Source organism: Mesitornis unicolor, unplaced genomic scaffold, assembly GCF_000695765.1.
Source record: "Mesitornis unicolor isolate BGI_N332 unplaced genomic scaffold, ASM69576v1 scaffold32554, whole genome shotgun sequence".
NCBI classification, from domain to species: domain Eukaryota; kingdom Metazoa; phylum Chordata; class Aves; order Mesitornithiformes; family Mesitornithidae; genus Mesitornis; species Mesitornis unicolor.
Window position 1 is genome coordinate 1 of NW_010179920.1, and position 17,865 is coordinate 17,865.

Genomic DNA, 17,865 nt, shown 5'->3' on the forward strand with positions numbered 1-17,865 from the left:
ACGACATTCCCTTCAGGGTGAACTGGCCCGGCACCGAGTTCAGCCTGGTCGGTACTGGGGCAGAGGGTGTGTATGTGCAGAGGGTGCTGAGGGGTCGCTCACTCCTTCTCCCTTACCCGAGGAGCTGGAAGGGTAAAGGGTCGCTCAGGCGGCAGGAGTCCGGCCCAACGGCCGCAGCTTCCTCGCGCTTGGCGGTTATCTTTGAAGCCCCCACCCCACAGAAAGGGTCTTTCAGTTTGGGGTGTTCTCAGCACAGGGGTGTGGCTACAAAGTCACTCTGGGGTTTGGCAGTAAGTGCCTACACGCAACACCGGGCCCGAGGGTGAGGTTTAGGCCATGGTGTGAGTCTGGCAGCTGGGAAAATCCCAGGGAAGTCTGTCCCGAAAATCAACGTGGGAATGGCTGGCTGCAAGACGTGATGGCTGGGCGGCTGTTTCTTTAATAAAGGTCTTTCACAAGAACTAGAAGTGTGTGAGCAGGAGGCAGATGAGTGTGGAGGGGAGTAGGAATGTGGCCAGAGGTACAAGATAAATGCCAGAGCCCAGTTTTGTGATATAAAGATCCAAGATAAACCCTGGACCACCTGCTCTATAAATTAACTGTACCGCTCATGAATTCAGGAATATTTCTACTAAGTAACATTAAAAAAAACAAACTCCACCTGGCTAATCAATGGGTTGGTTGCTTTCTTAGCCTACAACTGGTGTCCTGTACAAAGAGGATAACTACATTATAATGACCACTGTGGATAAAGAAAAGTATAAATGTATACTTCCACTGATGGCAAGTGGCAATGAGGTAAGTTCAGTCTTTTTTGTAATTATAAACTTTTGACAAGTCTTTGCAGTATCTTTTCTTTTACTTTTTTTCAAAATGAAGACACTTTTTTTGTCTTCCCTGTAAATGGAATCTCATTTACAGAACGCTTCACAGTTTATGGTAGCTGCCTCCACTTTGTATTCCATACTAGCTCTATACTAAGTGGGGCCAGTCTGAACAAAAGGTCTTATTTGGCAACAAGTGGTTGTTCTAATGGTCTGTTTATTGCTAGGTCTGTCACTGGGAAATTCTGGTCTTTTAAGTAACATTGTCAAATTGTAGGCCAATAAACAACTATAAAGGGTGTTAACACTGCTGTCATGATTGCTATATCTGAAAATATTAGCCCCAGTAGTGCTTTCACTGCTAGTAATACAAGTTGTTCTCAGTCATCTCTTCCGCAATTGGAAATCTGAATGCACAATGTAAAGCTTAAAATTTTATTAAAAAGTATATAAATACATTTGTTTGTACAAGAGAAGGTAGATTGAGGAGGCCTTTGGTGAGGTTTCTCATTGGTCATTTGTTCTTCCAATGGTTCATTTTTTCATACAATGGCAACTTGCACAGAGAGGCTGCACTTCCGTAGTAGGGACCTCCTTGAAGTGCTTGACAGTACAGAATGTAGGTGAGAAATGTTCAGTACTGAAGAAATTTGTGTGGAAATCTCTTCAATAGCATGTGCATTTATAGAGCAAAAATTATGCAGAAATGAACTTGCACAGTATTACATATGCTTTTTCAATTCCTTTTTTTTAAGTACGTAGAAGCTGGGTGATGTCCCAATTATAGTGCATCAGCATGGCATCAGCACTGACTAACAAGTGAAAAGATTGCTGGTGCTGCTTTTCTGTTCACACCCCAAGCTCCCACTCTGGATATGAGCAGGTGGAGAGCTCCTACTCTTTTGCCACGTGTATTTTTTAAGCCACAAAACTTCTCTGGTTTGACCGCTTTATTTGTGACTTTTATTTGCCCCTTCTTACTAAACTAAATTATCCTTTTCTTCTAATCACCACACAGTTCCTTCAGGGCAGGATTTAATGAGGCTTTGTATCTTCTAATTTTCAATAAGTTTTTTTATTATTATTGCAAATGAATATTAACTAACCAAACTAGTTTTTATTTTAATGCAATGAAATATCCTTTTTTTTTCTAGGAAGAAGAAAAGGACTATAAAGGCCCTACTCCAGAAGAATTGCTGGAACCACTTTTTAAGCAAAGCAGCTGTTCGTATAGGGTACGTTACTTCCATGTTGGTAATTTAAATGCTAATCAAAAGTTTACAGTTTAGTGTAGTAAACTGGATAAATGTCTCAGACTTCAGGTTCTAATTCAATCCAAAACAAGTTCTCTACAACTACATGACTATGTCTTAATATTGCTGATAACATCTTATGTAACTGAACATCTCAGTATTCAAATAAAATGGGTTGCTGTAGTAGCAATTAAAAATGTGGGTTTAAAATATATACTTCCTGGAGTCAGGCCATAATGTGTGAGGGTCTAATGGAAAGCATTTCTCAGGAAGTGTTAGAAGACCAAACCAGACCTGCTTCTAGAAGTTCTGAAAGTTTTCCAGTTTTTCATCAGCTGTCATCTCAATTCAAAGACTTACCTTTTGCATTGCAGGAGCAAGCCCAATACCAAACAAGCTGGTTCTGAGAACCAGAGACAGTAAAACTGGCCAAATTTTATACCCACCCAACATCCCACACAAGTCCTTGAGGAAGGAAGTCCTTGAGGTCAAGCATAGTGGGTTAACAGCCCATATCTACAGCAGTTGCCAAAACCAGTCCCTACAGCTTAGCCCCAGTGGTCTGGGAGCAGTTTTAGTCTTTATATCTCACTTATCCTCCCCTCCTCACCACTTTGTTTTATCTGTATGAAATTTAAGGAAACTTTGCTTGTTGTGTTTATTTGGTACATTATCAAAATGCTCGGGGAACACTGAGACCATTCACAGAGCTATTGTTTTTGAGGGTGCCCAAGCCCACCTGCTTGGGCTGTGTTTCACTGCCACAAAAGCAGAAATTCTGGGGGAATTCTTTGGGGGGGTAATGTATTTAAACAAAAGTACTTTTAAAAAATTATTTATAGATATATTTTTTTTAAGATTGAATCTTACTGGACTTATGAGGTCTGCCATGGAAAACACATCCGTCAGTATCACGAGGAGAAGGAAACGGGACAGGTAGGCCGCTTACAATTTAGTAGTCTCCAGCCCCCTTTTCCACTGGCATGTTCATGCTTAACTCCTTTGGAAGACTTGAATTCCTGTACACTTGAAAAAGTATGGAAAATAGTCACTGGAATTGGTTTTAACTTTTTGCTTGTAGAAGATAAACATCCAAGAATACTATCTGGGAAATATGATGATCAAGAGCCCATTATCGGAACCAGGTTTGTATTAGATTATTTTATTTTGCTGATGCTAATTAATTGTTTGGGTTTTAATTATTACTGTCTGAGAAATATGCTGTAGCAAACTGATTCCCAGTGCAATAGAATAGAATTCTGTAGATTACTCAATTTTTACAAAACGTACTGTTTTCAATTAATTCCTTTTAGCACCTCACATCACATCCATCCTGTCAGTTTTGCCATGCTGTCTAATTGATTAGATTAACTAATCTGCAATACTTAGTATCAAGGAAAGAAAATACATAATATAAGAAAGGTAACCAATATATGACAGACCAGACTTTAATATAGCCTCTGGCCACTTTTTTTGGGGGGAAGGGGGATTCTGGTGCAGACCTTCAGAAATACTGAAGTGCCTCAAGTGGGACTTTGGTGGAAATTGGGTAGCTGAGCCCCAAACTCAAACTGCAGTTTAGACTAAATCAGAGGGCTGGAGCACCTCCCCTATGACGACAGGCTGAGAGAGTTGGGGCTGTTCAGCCTGGAGAAGAGAAAGCTCCAGGGAGACCTTATTGCGACCTTCCAGTGTCTGAAGGGGGCCTACAGGAAAGCTGAGGAGGGACTTTTTACCAGGGCAAGTAGCAATAGGACAAGAGGGAATGGCTTTAAACTGGAAGAGGGTAGATTTAGACTGGATATTAGGAATAAATTCTTTACTGTGAGGGTGGTGAGACACTGGCACAGGTTGCCCAGGGAACTTATGGATGCGGCCTCCCCGGAAGTGTTCAAGGCCAGGTTGGACAGGGCTTTGGGAAACCTGGTCTGGTGGGAGGTGTCCCTGCCCATGGCAGGGGTTTGGACGGGATGAGCTTTTAAGGACCCTTCCAACCCAAACCATTCTATGATTCTATGGTAACTTATTTTCTGCGTACTTGCATTTTTTGCCTGTAAATTATAGTAGATGCTGGAAGTTCTGTGCTTGTGCCTGCCAATATCTGCTTTCCTGGGTGAACGCTTTGGTAGTATATTAATCCAACGAACTCTAAAAATCCACAGACTAAGCATTCATTCATCACAGTTGGTAGAAACAATAGAAAAAACATCATCTAGTGTGTTGTTTTGTTTTTAATTCTAGGCTAGGATGTATGAGGTGGGCACCATCATTTTTTCTTTTCCTAAAAGTGATTAACTAGAACACCTCAGTCTTGGAGAAAACATTGTGCTATTAACCCCATTCCTTTGAATTCCTACTGCATTGTTTGGCATTTCTTTATTAGTGAGTTGCAGCGTTTGTGCTGTTGTTAATCCTGTTAGAGAATTCCTAATTCTCCTTAGATGCTGCTGTACAGAAACCAAAATGTTTACTTTAACAATTCTTTTGTGAGGTTAGATGCTGAAGTTTTGTGTGATGATACTTCACGTCGTTATATCTGAGCCTTTTAGGATATTGACCCTCTGTCCTTTCTGCTTAGGTGACAGACCACCAGTAGTGACCTGTTCTCCTGCCTTGACTTGGCCTTCCTGTCATGCTAGGGCTGGATTTAGCCTGTCCTACAAACTCAAGATTTTTCTGAGATGACACTAACTCATATTTAGTTGTTTGCTCTGGACCCCAGATCACTGTTTACTTCCTTTCTTTCCTCTTTTGCACCTGCAAGTTCATGAAATTGACTCTTGGCAGTGTATACACAAAGTACTAGCAAATACACAAAACATGAAAACTTCTCTGTGTCTAATTTCATTTTATTTCGAGTTCACAGACTTTATGCTTACTTCATTCTTAATTATTCCCTAGATCAAGAAGAGAAGGAAAATCCAAAAGAGAGTGCAAAAGAGGCAAGTGAAAACAATCTGTTTTAACTTTTGCCATCAATAGTGGAGGCAATTTATATATGAGTTTATGTAATGAGTTCTCTACCAAAATGAGCATCAGAAAATGAGACTCTGTTCTTGAGCTGCACTCTTGTCACTGTTACCTGTCCCAGCTCAGAAAGCTTATTTAGTCTAGCTAGTCAGATTTCTTGCCCTTCCACTTATTTACATTACATTTATGCTACTCTTAAATGAGATTAATTGCATATTCTTCTTCTATGAAGACAGTACATGTAACCATAAAGTCACGTTATGGTCTAGTGACAGTTAATTTTCCAGCTAGATCAGAGATCCTAATTCCCTTAATGACATTTGCGTGCATTTTGGGTAGGGAGAAATGCTTAACAAAATCCTGAAAAGATTTCTCAGCTGACTTCATGACCCCTCCCATAAAACTGTGCTTCACTTTTTCATTAGAGAACTTTTCCATTTGTTTAGGCCCCAAAACTAAATTCTGAGTTACTGGCTTTATACAAAACAATGGAAGTATCTGAAGCACATTGAAGTTGGGAATTAGAAATAGCAGACTTGGCCTGTGGACAGGCATGCGCCTACCTTATTTCCAGTTTTCTTTCATTTTAATTTTGAAATGAAGTTTCTGTCTACATGTTCTTTGTAATGCAAATTTACATAGCACAGAGTGGTTCTTCTTTCCCAGAAAATACACATGCCTGATAAGCATTTTGGAGGTAGTTGGCGTAGCAGAGCCAAGCCAGAATGTGTCCCCTTCTGATGGCAGTGGCAGTTATGCCTCTTGGAAATTAAAGAAAACTAGGTTTTGTAGTGTCATTTTTTTTTTATTTCAGAGGAAGTTAAGAAGACTTTTTTTAACAGTCTTTATGATGTACATACAGTGTCTTGGTTTCAGTCCATAAAGAATTTAGATTTGCAATTTGTGTGCAATGTCTAGTTGTGAAAGGAAAAGGATACATAACACAGCTGGGTGGTGCTTAAATAAATGAAGTACAACTGCGGTTAGAGATTTATCTTAATTCCTACTGGGGTGCCTTTCAGTTGGATGCAAACAGCAGCTATCTCAATTTAGATTTCTTGAATAAGTGTAGGCATAATTTTTCAATTTTTAAGGAAAAATCAGTTGTTTCATTCAGAAAGATGGAAAAGGAAGGCACTGGTACCCTTTCTGTCAGCACTTTTGTACAAAACCAGAACTTTAGGACCTCAGGAACTTCAGCTGCTTCCAAGATGGGAGCCAGGGCAGAGACTTCTACCAGTTTGGGGAATTTATTTGTGAAAGTGGAAGCTGGATGAAATGTATGAAGGAACAAGTCTGAAGAGAGCTTACTAAAGTGTGTGTAAAAGTGGGATTTCCTTTGTGCACATTGTTAACTTTAGTCAGAGCTCGTGTGGCTCAGTGCATTTGTGCAGTGCTGTGCTGGAGGTGATAAACCAGAATGCGTCTGCATGTTGCAGAAACACCAAGTAACCACACAGGGGCTGCTTTCAATCCAGTAATGCTGGCTCTGCACAGTAAAATAATATTTTTTGTTACAGAGGAATTGAAGGAGCTTTACTGTGGTTCTTAACTTTTACTTTTTTTCACTTAGATACCTACAAAAAATATAGAAGGGCAGATGACCCCATACTACCCTGTAGAAATGGGAAACGGCACACCTTGCAGCTTGAGACAAAACCTACCCAGATCAAGTACAGTGATGTACATCTGTCATCCAGAAGCTAAACATGAGATTCTTTCGGTTGCAGAAGTTACAACCTGTGAATATGAAGTGGTTATATTGACACCTCTGTTATGCAGCCATCCTAAATACAGGTATGGTACTCAAATTTTGACTAACATTATCACTTCCAATTTTCATTAATTCCCATGCATGTGTGTGTTTAAAGAAGACATATATCCAGCTGTGGTTTCTGGTACAGAGCTGTGACACCTGTATATACTTACTTTGGCAAGTGCAGTTTTGCCAAATCTTAAGTTTTCACATTAAATTGCACAATATTTGCATTTTGTAAGCCTCTAGTGATTGATCCTATATGAGAGGCAGATGGGAAGTATAACTTTATTTTCAACAGGTAGGTTTCTAATCCTGCCATTCTCGAGAAACACAAACCAGGGCATTAAGGCTGCAGGCAGATTAAGAACACCCTCGTCTCATTTTAGTTTATGATTTCAAGGTCTTGAGGGATCACCTTCATGGTATTCAAAGACTGCAGATTGCATGTGGACGTTCTATATATGCATAGACTTCAACTTCTCTAATTTCAGAAAGCAGAAGTATGGTCTTCAACCATAACCTTAACGTTTATTTTAGCAGAGCTTCCAACTGAAGGAGCTGCCATCTGTCTTTGTCCTGCTTTATTGCCTTACCTTCAGCTGTATAAGTAATTTTTAGATGACGAATTCACAATTTCAATGTTATTTTCCAAAAATCAAATTTAAGATTTTTTTTTTCCCCACCCTCCCTGAATTGTACCATGCATATAAGGGATACCCTTAGTCTCAATAGTACAGATTTTTTACATTTCAAGGAGTGTAAACAGAATTGCAAAGTGAATGTGACATACAAATTAAAGGGGAAATAATGGACAGGAGTATTGAATTTCCCATGTGTACAGATGTCAGAACAAGCAAGTATTTAATTGCTGTTCTGAAATAGGCAACAAAGTCTAAAGGACAAAATCCTCAGTTGCATTTTATAAACATTTGCCTGTTGGAGTAAACAAGTTATGCTATTGTTGAATATTTAATATTAATTATAAATTTTCTCACGTAGATGGGTTTGGTAATACTGTGTTATCTGTTGCGCTTATCTGTTGCACTATTATCTGTTTACTGTACAAGTCTGTTAAGCCTCTTTTATCAGTAGAAAAATAGAAAGTGCACAGGCAAATGGTTCTATTGTTTGCTAAGAACAAAATCTTGAGCTGCTACCTCCTTCCAAGGGAAGGCTTCATGGCCACTAGCAGGAAATACTTCAAATAAACATTTAAGATCTTTATTCTTCCACTTACGTTATCTTAGTAAATAAAGATGAGTGGAGACAGCAGGCTGGAAATGCTGCTAGGGTCAGCAGAGGTAATGACAAACAGACCTCATTTTAAGTGCACTTTTCCTGTCATGATTTCCTGAAACAGCACCAATCAGTACTTCAGGCACCAGCTCTTTTCCTCTACACCCATCAGCTTATCAATAATGCACTTGCATTACCTTAGCAAAAGCATATCCATTAGTTCTGGCTGGCATCCTTCTTTGGGTACATTTTGCCTCTTTTTTTTTTTTTTTAAATTGGTGGGAATTTGGGACAGGGAGGAAGGCAGTGAAAAGGCTGTTAAGGCTCATTGGTGTTTTACTGAGGCCTTCATTTGCGTGAACTAAGGACAAAGCTGTGTTTTTGCTTTTTCTTTCCTGAAATAAGCTGCTTTTTGCAGACATAGCTCATGAAGAGAGGGATAAAGGAATACTGGTATACATGCAGTATGAAAAGCCATGCATGTCAGATAATATCAGAATATATTAGTTTAATTATATCAAGTTTAACCTTTGCTGTTGCCTAGCTTCTGAGAGGGTTTTGTATAGCCTTGGCACTTCACGGAACATGTACAGTGCAGTTTTCCTTTTAATGTGCAGCTTTTTCATTCGATGAAGCGGGGTCAGACTGCATTGCCAGCGTCTGACAGCATTAGGAGTAATGCTGAGCAAAAAGCATATTTACAATTGTAAGAACGGTGTAGCTTTGGCTGAGGTCACGCAAATGTAAGAGGGAAAAAATCACACTTTTTGGCCCAGCCCAGTCAGAATCTCACAGCAATAAAAAAGCATGTCTTTACTTCAAGGCGTAACAAGCGATGTATTGCTAACTTGTTTGGACAGGTTCAGGGCTTCCCCTGTGAATGACATCTTTTGCCAGTCTCTGCCAGGATCCCCACTTAAACCCCATAATCTGGAACAGCTGGAGAAACAGCAAGAAATGATGAAGATGCCTTTTAGAAGGGTTAAAGAGGTAGGATTTATTTAGTTTTTAAATAGAAAAAATATTTATTTTCCATGTTGTAATGCATAAAAATTTCAGTTCTGTGGAGTAAGTTCTCTTACCCAACTTTGTGAGACCATGTCAGTCTTTAAAATGGTCTTTAAACTTGCTGAAATAATCTGTAACTTACCTTATTTGGAAGGAAATAAAAAGAAGTTTGAGCTACTAATTTAAAACTTCTGTCGCCTTTGCCTACAGTTTACAAATGCATTAAGCTTTTCACTTACAATTTTTTTTTTTTTTTTTTGGCTATGCTGAAGGCAGGGAAAACAATGACAAAATGCTTTCATATTTCTTCCCACAGCATGCTTTGCTTAGTATTAAGTAATTTAATATAATTATAAGACTTTGCAAGGGATATAAAAAAATCTAAATGGGTGTATATTTTGTGTATATATTTGTGTGTACTTTAATTTCAGGAAGAAATGCATTCAACAAAAGAAGAGAAATTTTCTTCCATTCATAAGCCTGTTGCTGTTGGAAGCCATCAACTATTAACTGTGGGAACAACCCACATTTCTAAACTGACTGATGACCAACTTATAAAAGAATTTCTTAGTGGTTCCTACTGCTTCCACGGGGTGAGAAATAAAGCCATGTGTAATAGCTACTCCTTATTTGCACACAGTGGTTTCTGTATTTGTTTAATTTTTCCATGAACTCTGATAGTTGCATTCTCACACATAATAATTGCCTTGCCTTGCCATGTTATAGGGCTTATATACCAAAGTCTATGCCAGAAAGGTATCTTTAACCTTTCTGTTGAAATTCAATTTATTTGAGCAGACAGTGAAATGAAAGTAAATTGTGAGAATTGTTCAGTGCTAATTTTGTTGATGACAACAAGAAAAAAAATTATAATAAAACTTATGGAGAGAACATCCAGTAGAGAAAAGGCATCTGAAATTTTCCCTGTCTTTGAAAATGGAAAGTATTTCTTTGAAAGATAAAAAGGAGGTATGCAAACAGTTAAAGGAATTTAGTCCTATGTGGCTCTTCCAAGTATCCTTGCTTAAACTCATTTATTCCATCTCCCTATGTCAATTAGTCTAATAAGAGATTCTCTTTCAGTGCAACCCTTGAATCAGCATATCTAATACATATAGACTTCTACAGCTAAAACAGCCTCTGGCCTGGAGGGAAATAGATGTGGTTGTTTTGAGGCATTTTGTTTCATTTGGGGGTTTGGTTTTGTTTTAATGCTGAGATTATACCTCTCCCTAGGGTGTTGGTTGGTGGAAATACGAATTCTGCTACGGCAAATACGTTCATCAGTATCATGAGGTATGTTTTAAGAGTTTTATGCTCTGCTGCGATATGGCTGTGGGTGTGGATGGAAAAAAAAAGGAATCTGTCTGCAACTTGAAAAAAGCAGCATCCTTTTCTTGGCTGATCAACATCTTGGGTTTAAGAAGTTGGATTTCAGAAAAGAAATGCTCCAGGTGCTGCTTGCAAGTTTATGCAGGGGGATGTAGGTACTGTGGCAGAGCACAGTGATAATCAAAGCTGAAAAAATGTGGGGTTTTTTGTGGGAATGCTTTTCTGGTCACAGAGATACTTTTATCTACTCACACAGCCTGAGTGGCTGCTCTGAAGGGACTATCAGCTTGACTTCTGACCCTGTTACAAGATCAGTCATCGTTTGTTCCCAGTACAAGAACATGTTATGTTGACAGCAGCAGACTTGCTCTAGAAATAACATCCTACAGGTCATTAAAATGTCCTTGCTGCTGATCATCTAATACAAGGTGTAATTATCTGCTTTTCCTTTTTTAGGATAAGGAAAGTGGCAAGACATCTGTGGTTGTGGGTACCTGGAGCAAGGAGGAACACATTGAATGGGCCAGGAAGAATGCTGCTAGAACCTACTCTCTGAGAGAAGATGGCACACAGACCGTGAGGTACAGGACAGTCACTGTGATGACTGCTCTGGCTCCACTCCTGAACTGTCTTATGCTCTTAATAGAGATGAATAAATGCTTATAAATATAAAGGGCGGGTGTCAGGAGGATGGGGCCAGACTCTTCTCGGTTGTGCCCAGTGACAGTACAGGGGGCAGTGGTCACAAACAGGAGCACAGGTGGCTCAACTTAAACGTGAGGAAAAACCTCTCTACTGTAAGGGTGACAGAGCACCGGACCAGGCTGCCCAGAGAGGTTGTGGAGCCTCCTTCTCTGGAGACATTCAAAACCTGCCTGGATGAGTTCCTGTGTGACCTAGTCTAGGTGATCCTGCTCTGGCAGGGGGGTTGGACTAAAAGATCTTTAGAGGTCACTTCCAATCCCCACCATTCTGTGATTCTCTGAAATGCCAGCACCCACTTCTGCAGTGTATGAATATTCCATTTACAAATAGATACCATTAACTGTCAAGAGCAGGGTGTATAGATTCCTTCCCCCTTGCAATCAACATGCAAAATCAGAAAAGGTAATTCAGTACTTTGGATATGATGTAGAGAAAAATCTTCCAGTAGTGAATAACTATTTGCCTCTGCAATAACTGAAATACAGCATGTTACTGCTTTGGTTTGTATATTGGTATTAAAAATTTGAAGAATGACAAGATCCTGTATCACACAAGTTAGCTTGTGTTTCAAGAATTGTGTTTAATGTTTCCAAACATTTTCATTCCGATCTTTTGTGGCAGGATGGTGTCTCATTTCTATGGAAATGGAGATGTTTGCGACTTAACAGACAAACCAAGGCAGGTGACTGTGAAATTGAAGTAAGTGAGCTTCTGTGGTAAACTGATGTTTTGTGTCTCTGCTTCCTATTTTAGAGGTAAAAGCCTCAGTCTTCTTCCTATACCTCAGAAAACAGTGACTGTTAGCTTAGTAAAAATGCTATAGAGACTAAGTAACATGTTTTAGTTTTGTGCTTATTATGTGCTAAACAGTGCAAAACTTCTCTTCCCTTTTCAGATGCAAAGAATCAGATTCCCCTCATGCTGTGACCATCTACATGTTAGAGCCTCACTCATGCCAATACATCCTTGGGGTATGTAAAGACAGACTTGAATTCCCTAAGATCAGGTGGCGCCTTCAGCTGACATCTCCAGCTGTACCTTTAAAACAGCCCCTTCCTTCTAGTGTTAATACTCTACAGAGGTCATACCCCAAAGTAAAAAGCCTTACTACAGTTTACAAAGTGGTGCTTGAGTACCACTGCAGTCTGTTGTCATTAATCTCAGGATCTGCTGCAATCTCTTCTAAGTTTATCAATGATTTCAGAGTTTAATGTTTCAATCTCTGCTGTTCAAGGTGGAGTCTCCAGTCATCTGTAAAATTCTGGACACAGCAGATGAATACGGGCTCCTGTCAGTGCCCAGCTGAAGCCATGGAGCAAACCGTGCCTGTCAGCACCCTCATGAGCATTCTCCATGCTGATGCCCCATCTGTGAGATGACAGAGAGAAGCTGTCAGCTGACCGCCTCACCAGCAGAATTCTCCAAGATGAGGGACTCATGAACCACTCTGTGTATAACTATGTGTATATAAGAGGTTATCGAGAAACTTTTAATGATTAAAATCTTGTCTTGCACTTCCTGTTTGACTTGTGTATGACACGTTCTACGATCATCGTCGTCATCATTAAGGTATAAATTATCAACTTCAAAAGGGCAAAATAAACAAGGTCCAACTTCCAAGTGAGGAGTTCAACTGCCACCACAATGAAAAAGTGGAACCAACGTTTCTTGCTCTGGAGCCTTCAGCAGCCACTACAACACTAAAATGTTCTCCTGACATAAATTACATTGTCCAAATGCAAATGTTACTGCAGTTTGATTGCTTGGAACTGTGATAATATCACCATCCTTCTTCCTCATACCTTACCTCATTCCCTTTGACTGTTATTTCTTCCCCCAGCCTGGGCTGCTTTCCAGGACTGCTTGCTTGTTTAAATATTAATACTGTAGGGTTCATCCTAATATATTTATTTTGCTGAACATTCTTACTGACATCAGTTAGATTTGCTGGTTTGTTTCTAAGGAAGCCAAGGTATGATACCAGTGATCTACAATCTGTTTTCTTTGTGGCAAAGGTGTCAGTATCAGCTATACCTCTGAACTCCTGGCTTGTCTGTGTTCAGCCATGCGCGTGTATGTGAGTTTGAGCCATATCCTTCAGTACATCCAGCTGCCTCTTCATGGACACTGCTGGGCTGGAGCTCTGGTTTGTGCTAGCATGCCTACTGCACAAATAAGATTTTTGGTGTAAACACATGAAGTTTTAGCCTGCTGGCAATATACATTCCTACAAGATAATTTAACTACTACTTGACAGCAGTATCTCAAGTAAATTTCCATTGTAATTCTACAATAATTGTTTTCAAATAGGTAAGAAAAAAGTTTGCAAATCACTGGTTTGTAGCCAACACTCACCGTACCCTCAAGTACTTCCTTCCCTCAGGAGAACACTGTAGGGCTGGTAGGAAGCCATTTTGGTGCTCACTTGTTTTGTGGCTGAGTTCCTCCAGATAGCAGACAAGAGTATGCGTGTGTCCTTCAGTCACAGTGCCAGCATGGGCCCTGGGTAGAAAAAGTCCAGAAATAGCAAGTTTACAACTGAGAAATCTTATTCAACGCTTGCTCTTGAGGTAAGTTCCACCACAGTGGACCATTGTGTAGAGTCTAATGATGTGCACTGGAAGGGGCAAAGGCTGGGCGGCATTTGTGTCTGTAGCAGCGGCATACGCTTGGCATCTTGATCATGTATGTAAGCCCGCTGTGTTTCCTCTTTCCTACAGCTATTGTGCAACGTATAGGAAATTCGTGACTTACGTGAAACGGAAACCAGTTGGCATATGACTCATGGAATACTACCCAAAATACCGCCTTCAACTGCTGGACTGTTGCAATAGAACCCATTTTATTGTCTCATAGAGTAGAAAACCAAAACAGCAGCAGCAGGATGATACAGCATTTAAAATCAAAGTCCTTGTTCCTGATCCTGAGCAATGTGACAGAGGAAACTGAAAAAAGGGGAAAGAATCTTCTATACAGATTCTGCCCCCGATTAGTATTGTTGTGAAGCATTAGATCAATAAGCAAAAAGTTACTTAAGTTTTAATCCTGTATTTAGCCAGTAGCTTTTAGAAAAGACAAGGCATTAAAAGCAGCATTCTCCACACTGTAAATCTTTAACTTAGTTTCCCTGAAGCTCTTTTACTTTCCTGAACAGGTACAGCTGGACCAATCTTCTGATTAAGCACATCTGGTATGAATCTGGGCTCCACACTGACCAAAGGTTGTCTTTGGCCACGCAACACAACTTGCGGCACAATCTACAAAGCTCTCGGCAGGGCTCCCCCCTCATTGCCCACCCAGCAGCAGTTCCTCCAGCTGTGCTGTTACCCTGTGAAGACACAGCCCAAGTCAACACACAATGAGAAAAGGATAAACTCATGTAGAACAATGGCTTCCCTAGGCTGTCTGCAACGCACTGGATGAATCCTCTCGTTAAGGCTCTGCAGTAGGTGGCAGCATTGGGTTTGTGCAATCTCTCATGATAATTTTTATTTCAGCTGCTCTTGGCAAAAGCAGCACAGCCGCAGCCTTAGTGCTGGGCCGAGCTCTCGAGCCTCAGGTTTGAGGTGGACGTACGTGCCACTGTGCCCCGCTACCGAACGCAGGCGTGAGGCACGGCTTGGGATGGTGTCAGACTTCAGCATCTCTTGGGCTAGGTCATATTAAATGGAAGAAAACCATAACTCTCAACCCCTCAGTTGTGGTCATTAGGACAGACAAAAAGACAAAAATAGTTATTTTCCAGGATGTAAAAAATTCCACTTCCTTGCAGAGCAGGGAAGTCCCCAGTGTGATGAGAAAGCACAACCTCTTTGACTAAGCAGCCATAACACCTCAGTGCACTGCTAATGCCAACTTTTTTGCTTTTTATGAGCAAACCACGCTGTTGCCAAACCCACAAAACTGCACCTGGTTCTCTGTATTCCTCAGCCTCTACTTCCCCTTGCACAGGAAGCAACATGCTCCCAGATGTGCCCGCCTTGCATCCCAGCTATCCACAAGCACACAGATCTCCAAAGATAAAGAATGTGCTTTCCCCTTCTGGCCTCTCCCCTGTCTCCTCAAACTACAGCTGATTTGGGAAAGGTGCATGCAAAAAACCCAAAGAGTACCACAGACCATGAGTTGATACTGCTAGAAATAATTAATTCCAACATAAGTTTATGTTCTAACACATCTGAATCTAAAAGAAATGTGTAATTGAGAGTAACTTTCTGCTTCGACCCTCTCCTGGACAAGCTCTGGGGTGCAGGAACATGTCAATACCAAAAAGGGGGCAAGCCAGGCCCCTTCTGGTATGCAGAAAGCCCAAAGCAGGACTGGAGGGCTGCAGGTTTCTGTGCTGGCCTGCCTAGATTGATGACTGAGATATTGATGGCCGAGGTATTATGCAGGTTTGCTTCTCAGCCTGAGAGGCACAGCTGTCTCCATGCTCATTTAAGAATCAGCAACGTGGAAAATAACGTGAATGGCAAACAGCAAATGTACAGCAATGGTACTGATATAATCTGCAATTAGTCAGAGGGACTCATATCAATGCAGATTTGAGAAAGTGAAACATGCCACTTGTCACAGATAGTTACTCCTATGAGGAGAGTTCACAGAATGAGCTGGTTTAGATCACAGAGCACAGGATTTATCCACACAGAAAGAACAAACATTGGTTACAAGCACTTAAACCTCCCAACCTACCTGCACAGGAGTGCTCAGAACTCACTTGTGGGTTCCTCCCCACAACCCAAACCAGTGTAAGATCAGAACAGCAGCGCTCGCTCTTCGCCAAGACCTGCTGCCTGAGTATCAGGAAGTTAAATCAGAATTTTCCATAGGAGGTAAGAGTCACATCATTGTTGCTATGTCTTTGTTTGCATTTCCACCCAAAGACACTGCTCAAATACAGCAGCCATTAGACTTCAGACAACAGGGATTCATTCTAGAGATCATTTTTAATTGTCATTTAAACTCACAAATAATTAATTAGCTGCAAGAACAGATCAAAAGCAGCAAGAATATTTCTGTAAGACATCTGCACAGCTGACAGACACAGCCGAGAGGAGTCAGCAGCTCAACGTGCCAGGTGAGATAGTCCCTGGGAAGTTTCACTTCGCTGAAGAGGTGAAATAAAACGATCAGTCTTGAAAGGATTTTTTCAGGTGGTAAAGAAATTTCATGTATTATTACCTCTCTCTGCATGGAGGCAGATAAGTGCATTGTCAGGTTATAAATATCTTAGTTTTGTATTTGTATATATTCTTCTTGTATTAGAAGAACCTGTTTCGGGAATGAAATCTCTTGAGTCCTGGTGGGGAGCTATAACCCTGCCTTGTTTCTGCTCTCGGCCGCATTGTGTTTACTTTCCCTACTCATTCACACAGATCTTTCTTGTGTGCTGCTCTTGCTCCACAAACCTCAAAATCTGAGATTGCCTTCAAATTAAAAAGGAGAATAAACGAAGACACAGACCACGTGCTGGATCAAACAAATGTTAGAATAATGCCAGCACAGCGTTTGGTAGAATAACCACTCTTGTACCAAAAAAATGCGCTTTTTCACTTTGTCACTTCCAGCCATGATTTGCTTTCACGGCCAGGCAGAGAGATGTGGTTTGGTGGGCACTGTGCTGGGATACAGCTGCTCCACCTTCCCAAAGAGGGAGCTACTGGCTGAGCTTCAGCACAGCTGTATCCTAGATGAAGACGACTCCTCAGGGTCCAATTCTCATCGAAAGCAGGAACAAGGATCTCTCCTGACATGTCCAAAATGCTCTTAATTTCCTGTCTCTTCTACTAAAGCAAGTTAGGATCTGTCTGAGGAATGGAATACTTCAGGGCAATTCCCATAAACTGCCAGGGCAGGAAGGTGCCTGGTCAGACTAGAAAGGGAGCACAACCAACCTTGGGGTTTTCCCACCCCCCCTGGACTGGACAGGGGAGCCTCTGGGCTGCTGCAAGAGTTTCCAGTCGCTGGCAGTTACGAAAGAGCGGAAAAAAAAAGAAACCAAGAGCATAAAAAGCAGAGCAGATGACAGAGCTCAACACCTTGTGCAATCTGCTGACTTCCCTCCTGTTGGCATCCTGCATTGAACCAGCTGCAAACAAGGAGCGCATCTTTCGAGGCAGCGCTACAAACACCAAGGAAACCTCGTGTCACTTTTCTCCCCCTAGTTCAAGAGTGCAAAAGGTAGGATTGCTTGCTTTGCAGGAGCTCTTCTGGCACACGAGACCTCGCATCCACACATAAGAGAGCCCAACATGAAGACCTCCCCATCTCAGGAAACACACCCCACAACAAGCCACCTTATGGGAGTAAATCAGTTTTATCACGCTTGGCATTTCCAGACCTTCCCTGCGATGCTCAGGTAGGCACGAAGCCAGCGGATACCTTGGGACGACACCGATCGCGGCATCCAAGCTATTACAACACGCAACTTCCCTCTAGAGTGTCCCCTCGGTGAGGGGACTGGCATGATGAGAAAAACCTGACCAATTTCACCATCTCTGTTTCTCATGATGGAAACCGGTGCAAGGTCCCTCCGCAGACAGTTCCCAGGGGCGGCCTGGCCCTCCCTGCTATAAAAGTCAGCAGCAGCGTCTGCAGGTACTGGCGGGGAAGCAGTAGCGAGGAGAGCGGGTAAAAGAGGGGAAGGAGGACAGGGAGAGTCGTGGAAGAACGTGGGAGCTGTGAGCTGCGTCCCAGCCTAAAATCCACATTGCTTATAACAACCCTGGGGCTCGCTGCCTCCTGCAGAGCCGTGACTCCTGGCTGCAGGCAATTCCTG

At 41.4% G+C, this 17,865-nt stretch overlaps 1 protein-coding gene across 1 annotated transcript; it reads left to right on the forward strand.

Annotated features, from left to right (window-relative positions):
• Positions 1-8: 8 nt before the first annotated feature.
• On the forward strand, positions 9-12,598 carry ERLEC1 (endoplasmic reticulum lectin 1; the record flags this gene model as incomplete). Its single annotated transcript, XM_010182943.1, has 14 exons — positions 9-47; positions 694-798; positions 1,979-2,059; positions 2,936-3,013; positions 3,159-3,222; positions 4,979-5,019; positions 6,621-6,844; positions 8,903-9,032; positions 9,482-9,643; positions 10,287-10,346; positions 10,839-10,963; positions 11,709-11,786; positions 11,983-12,058; positions 12,322-12,598. Coding segments are annotated over 14 exons (1,335 nt in total), but the record flags the coding sequence as incomplete, so codon positions are not given.
• Positions 12,599-17,865: the final 5,267 nt, after the last annotated feature.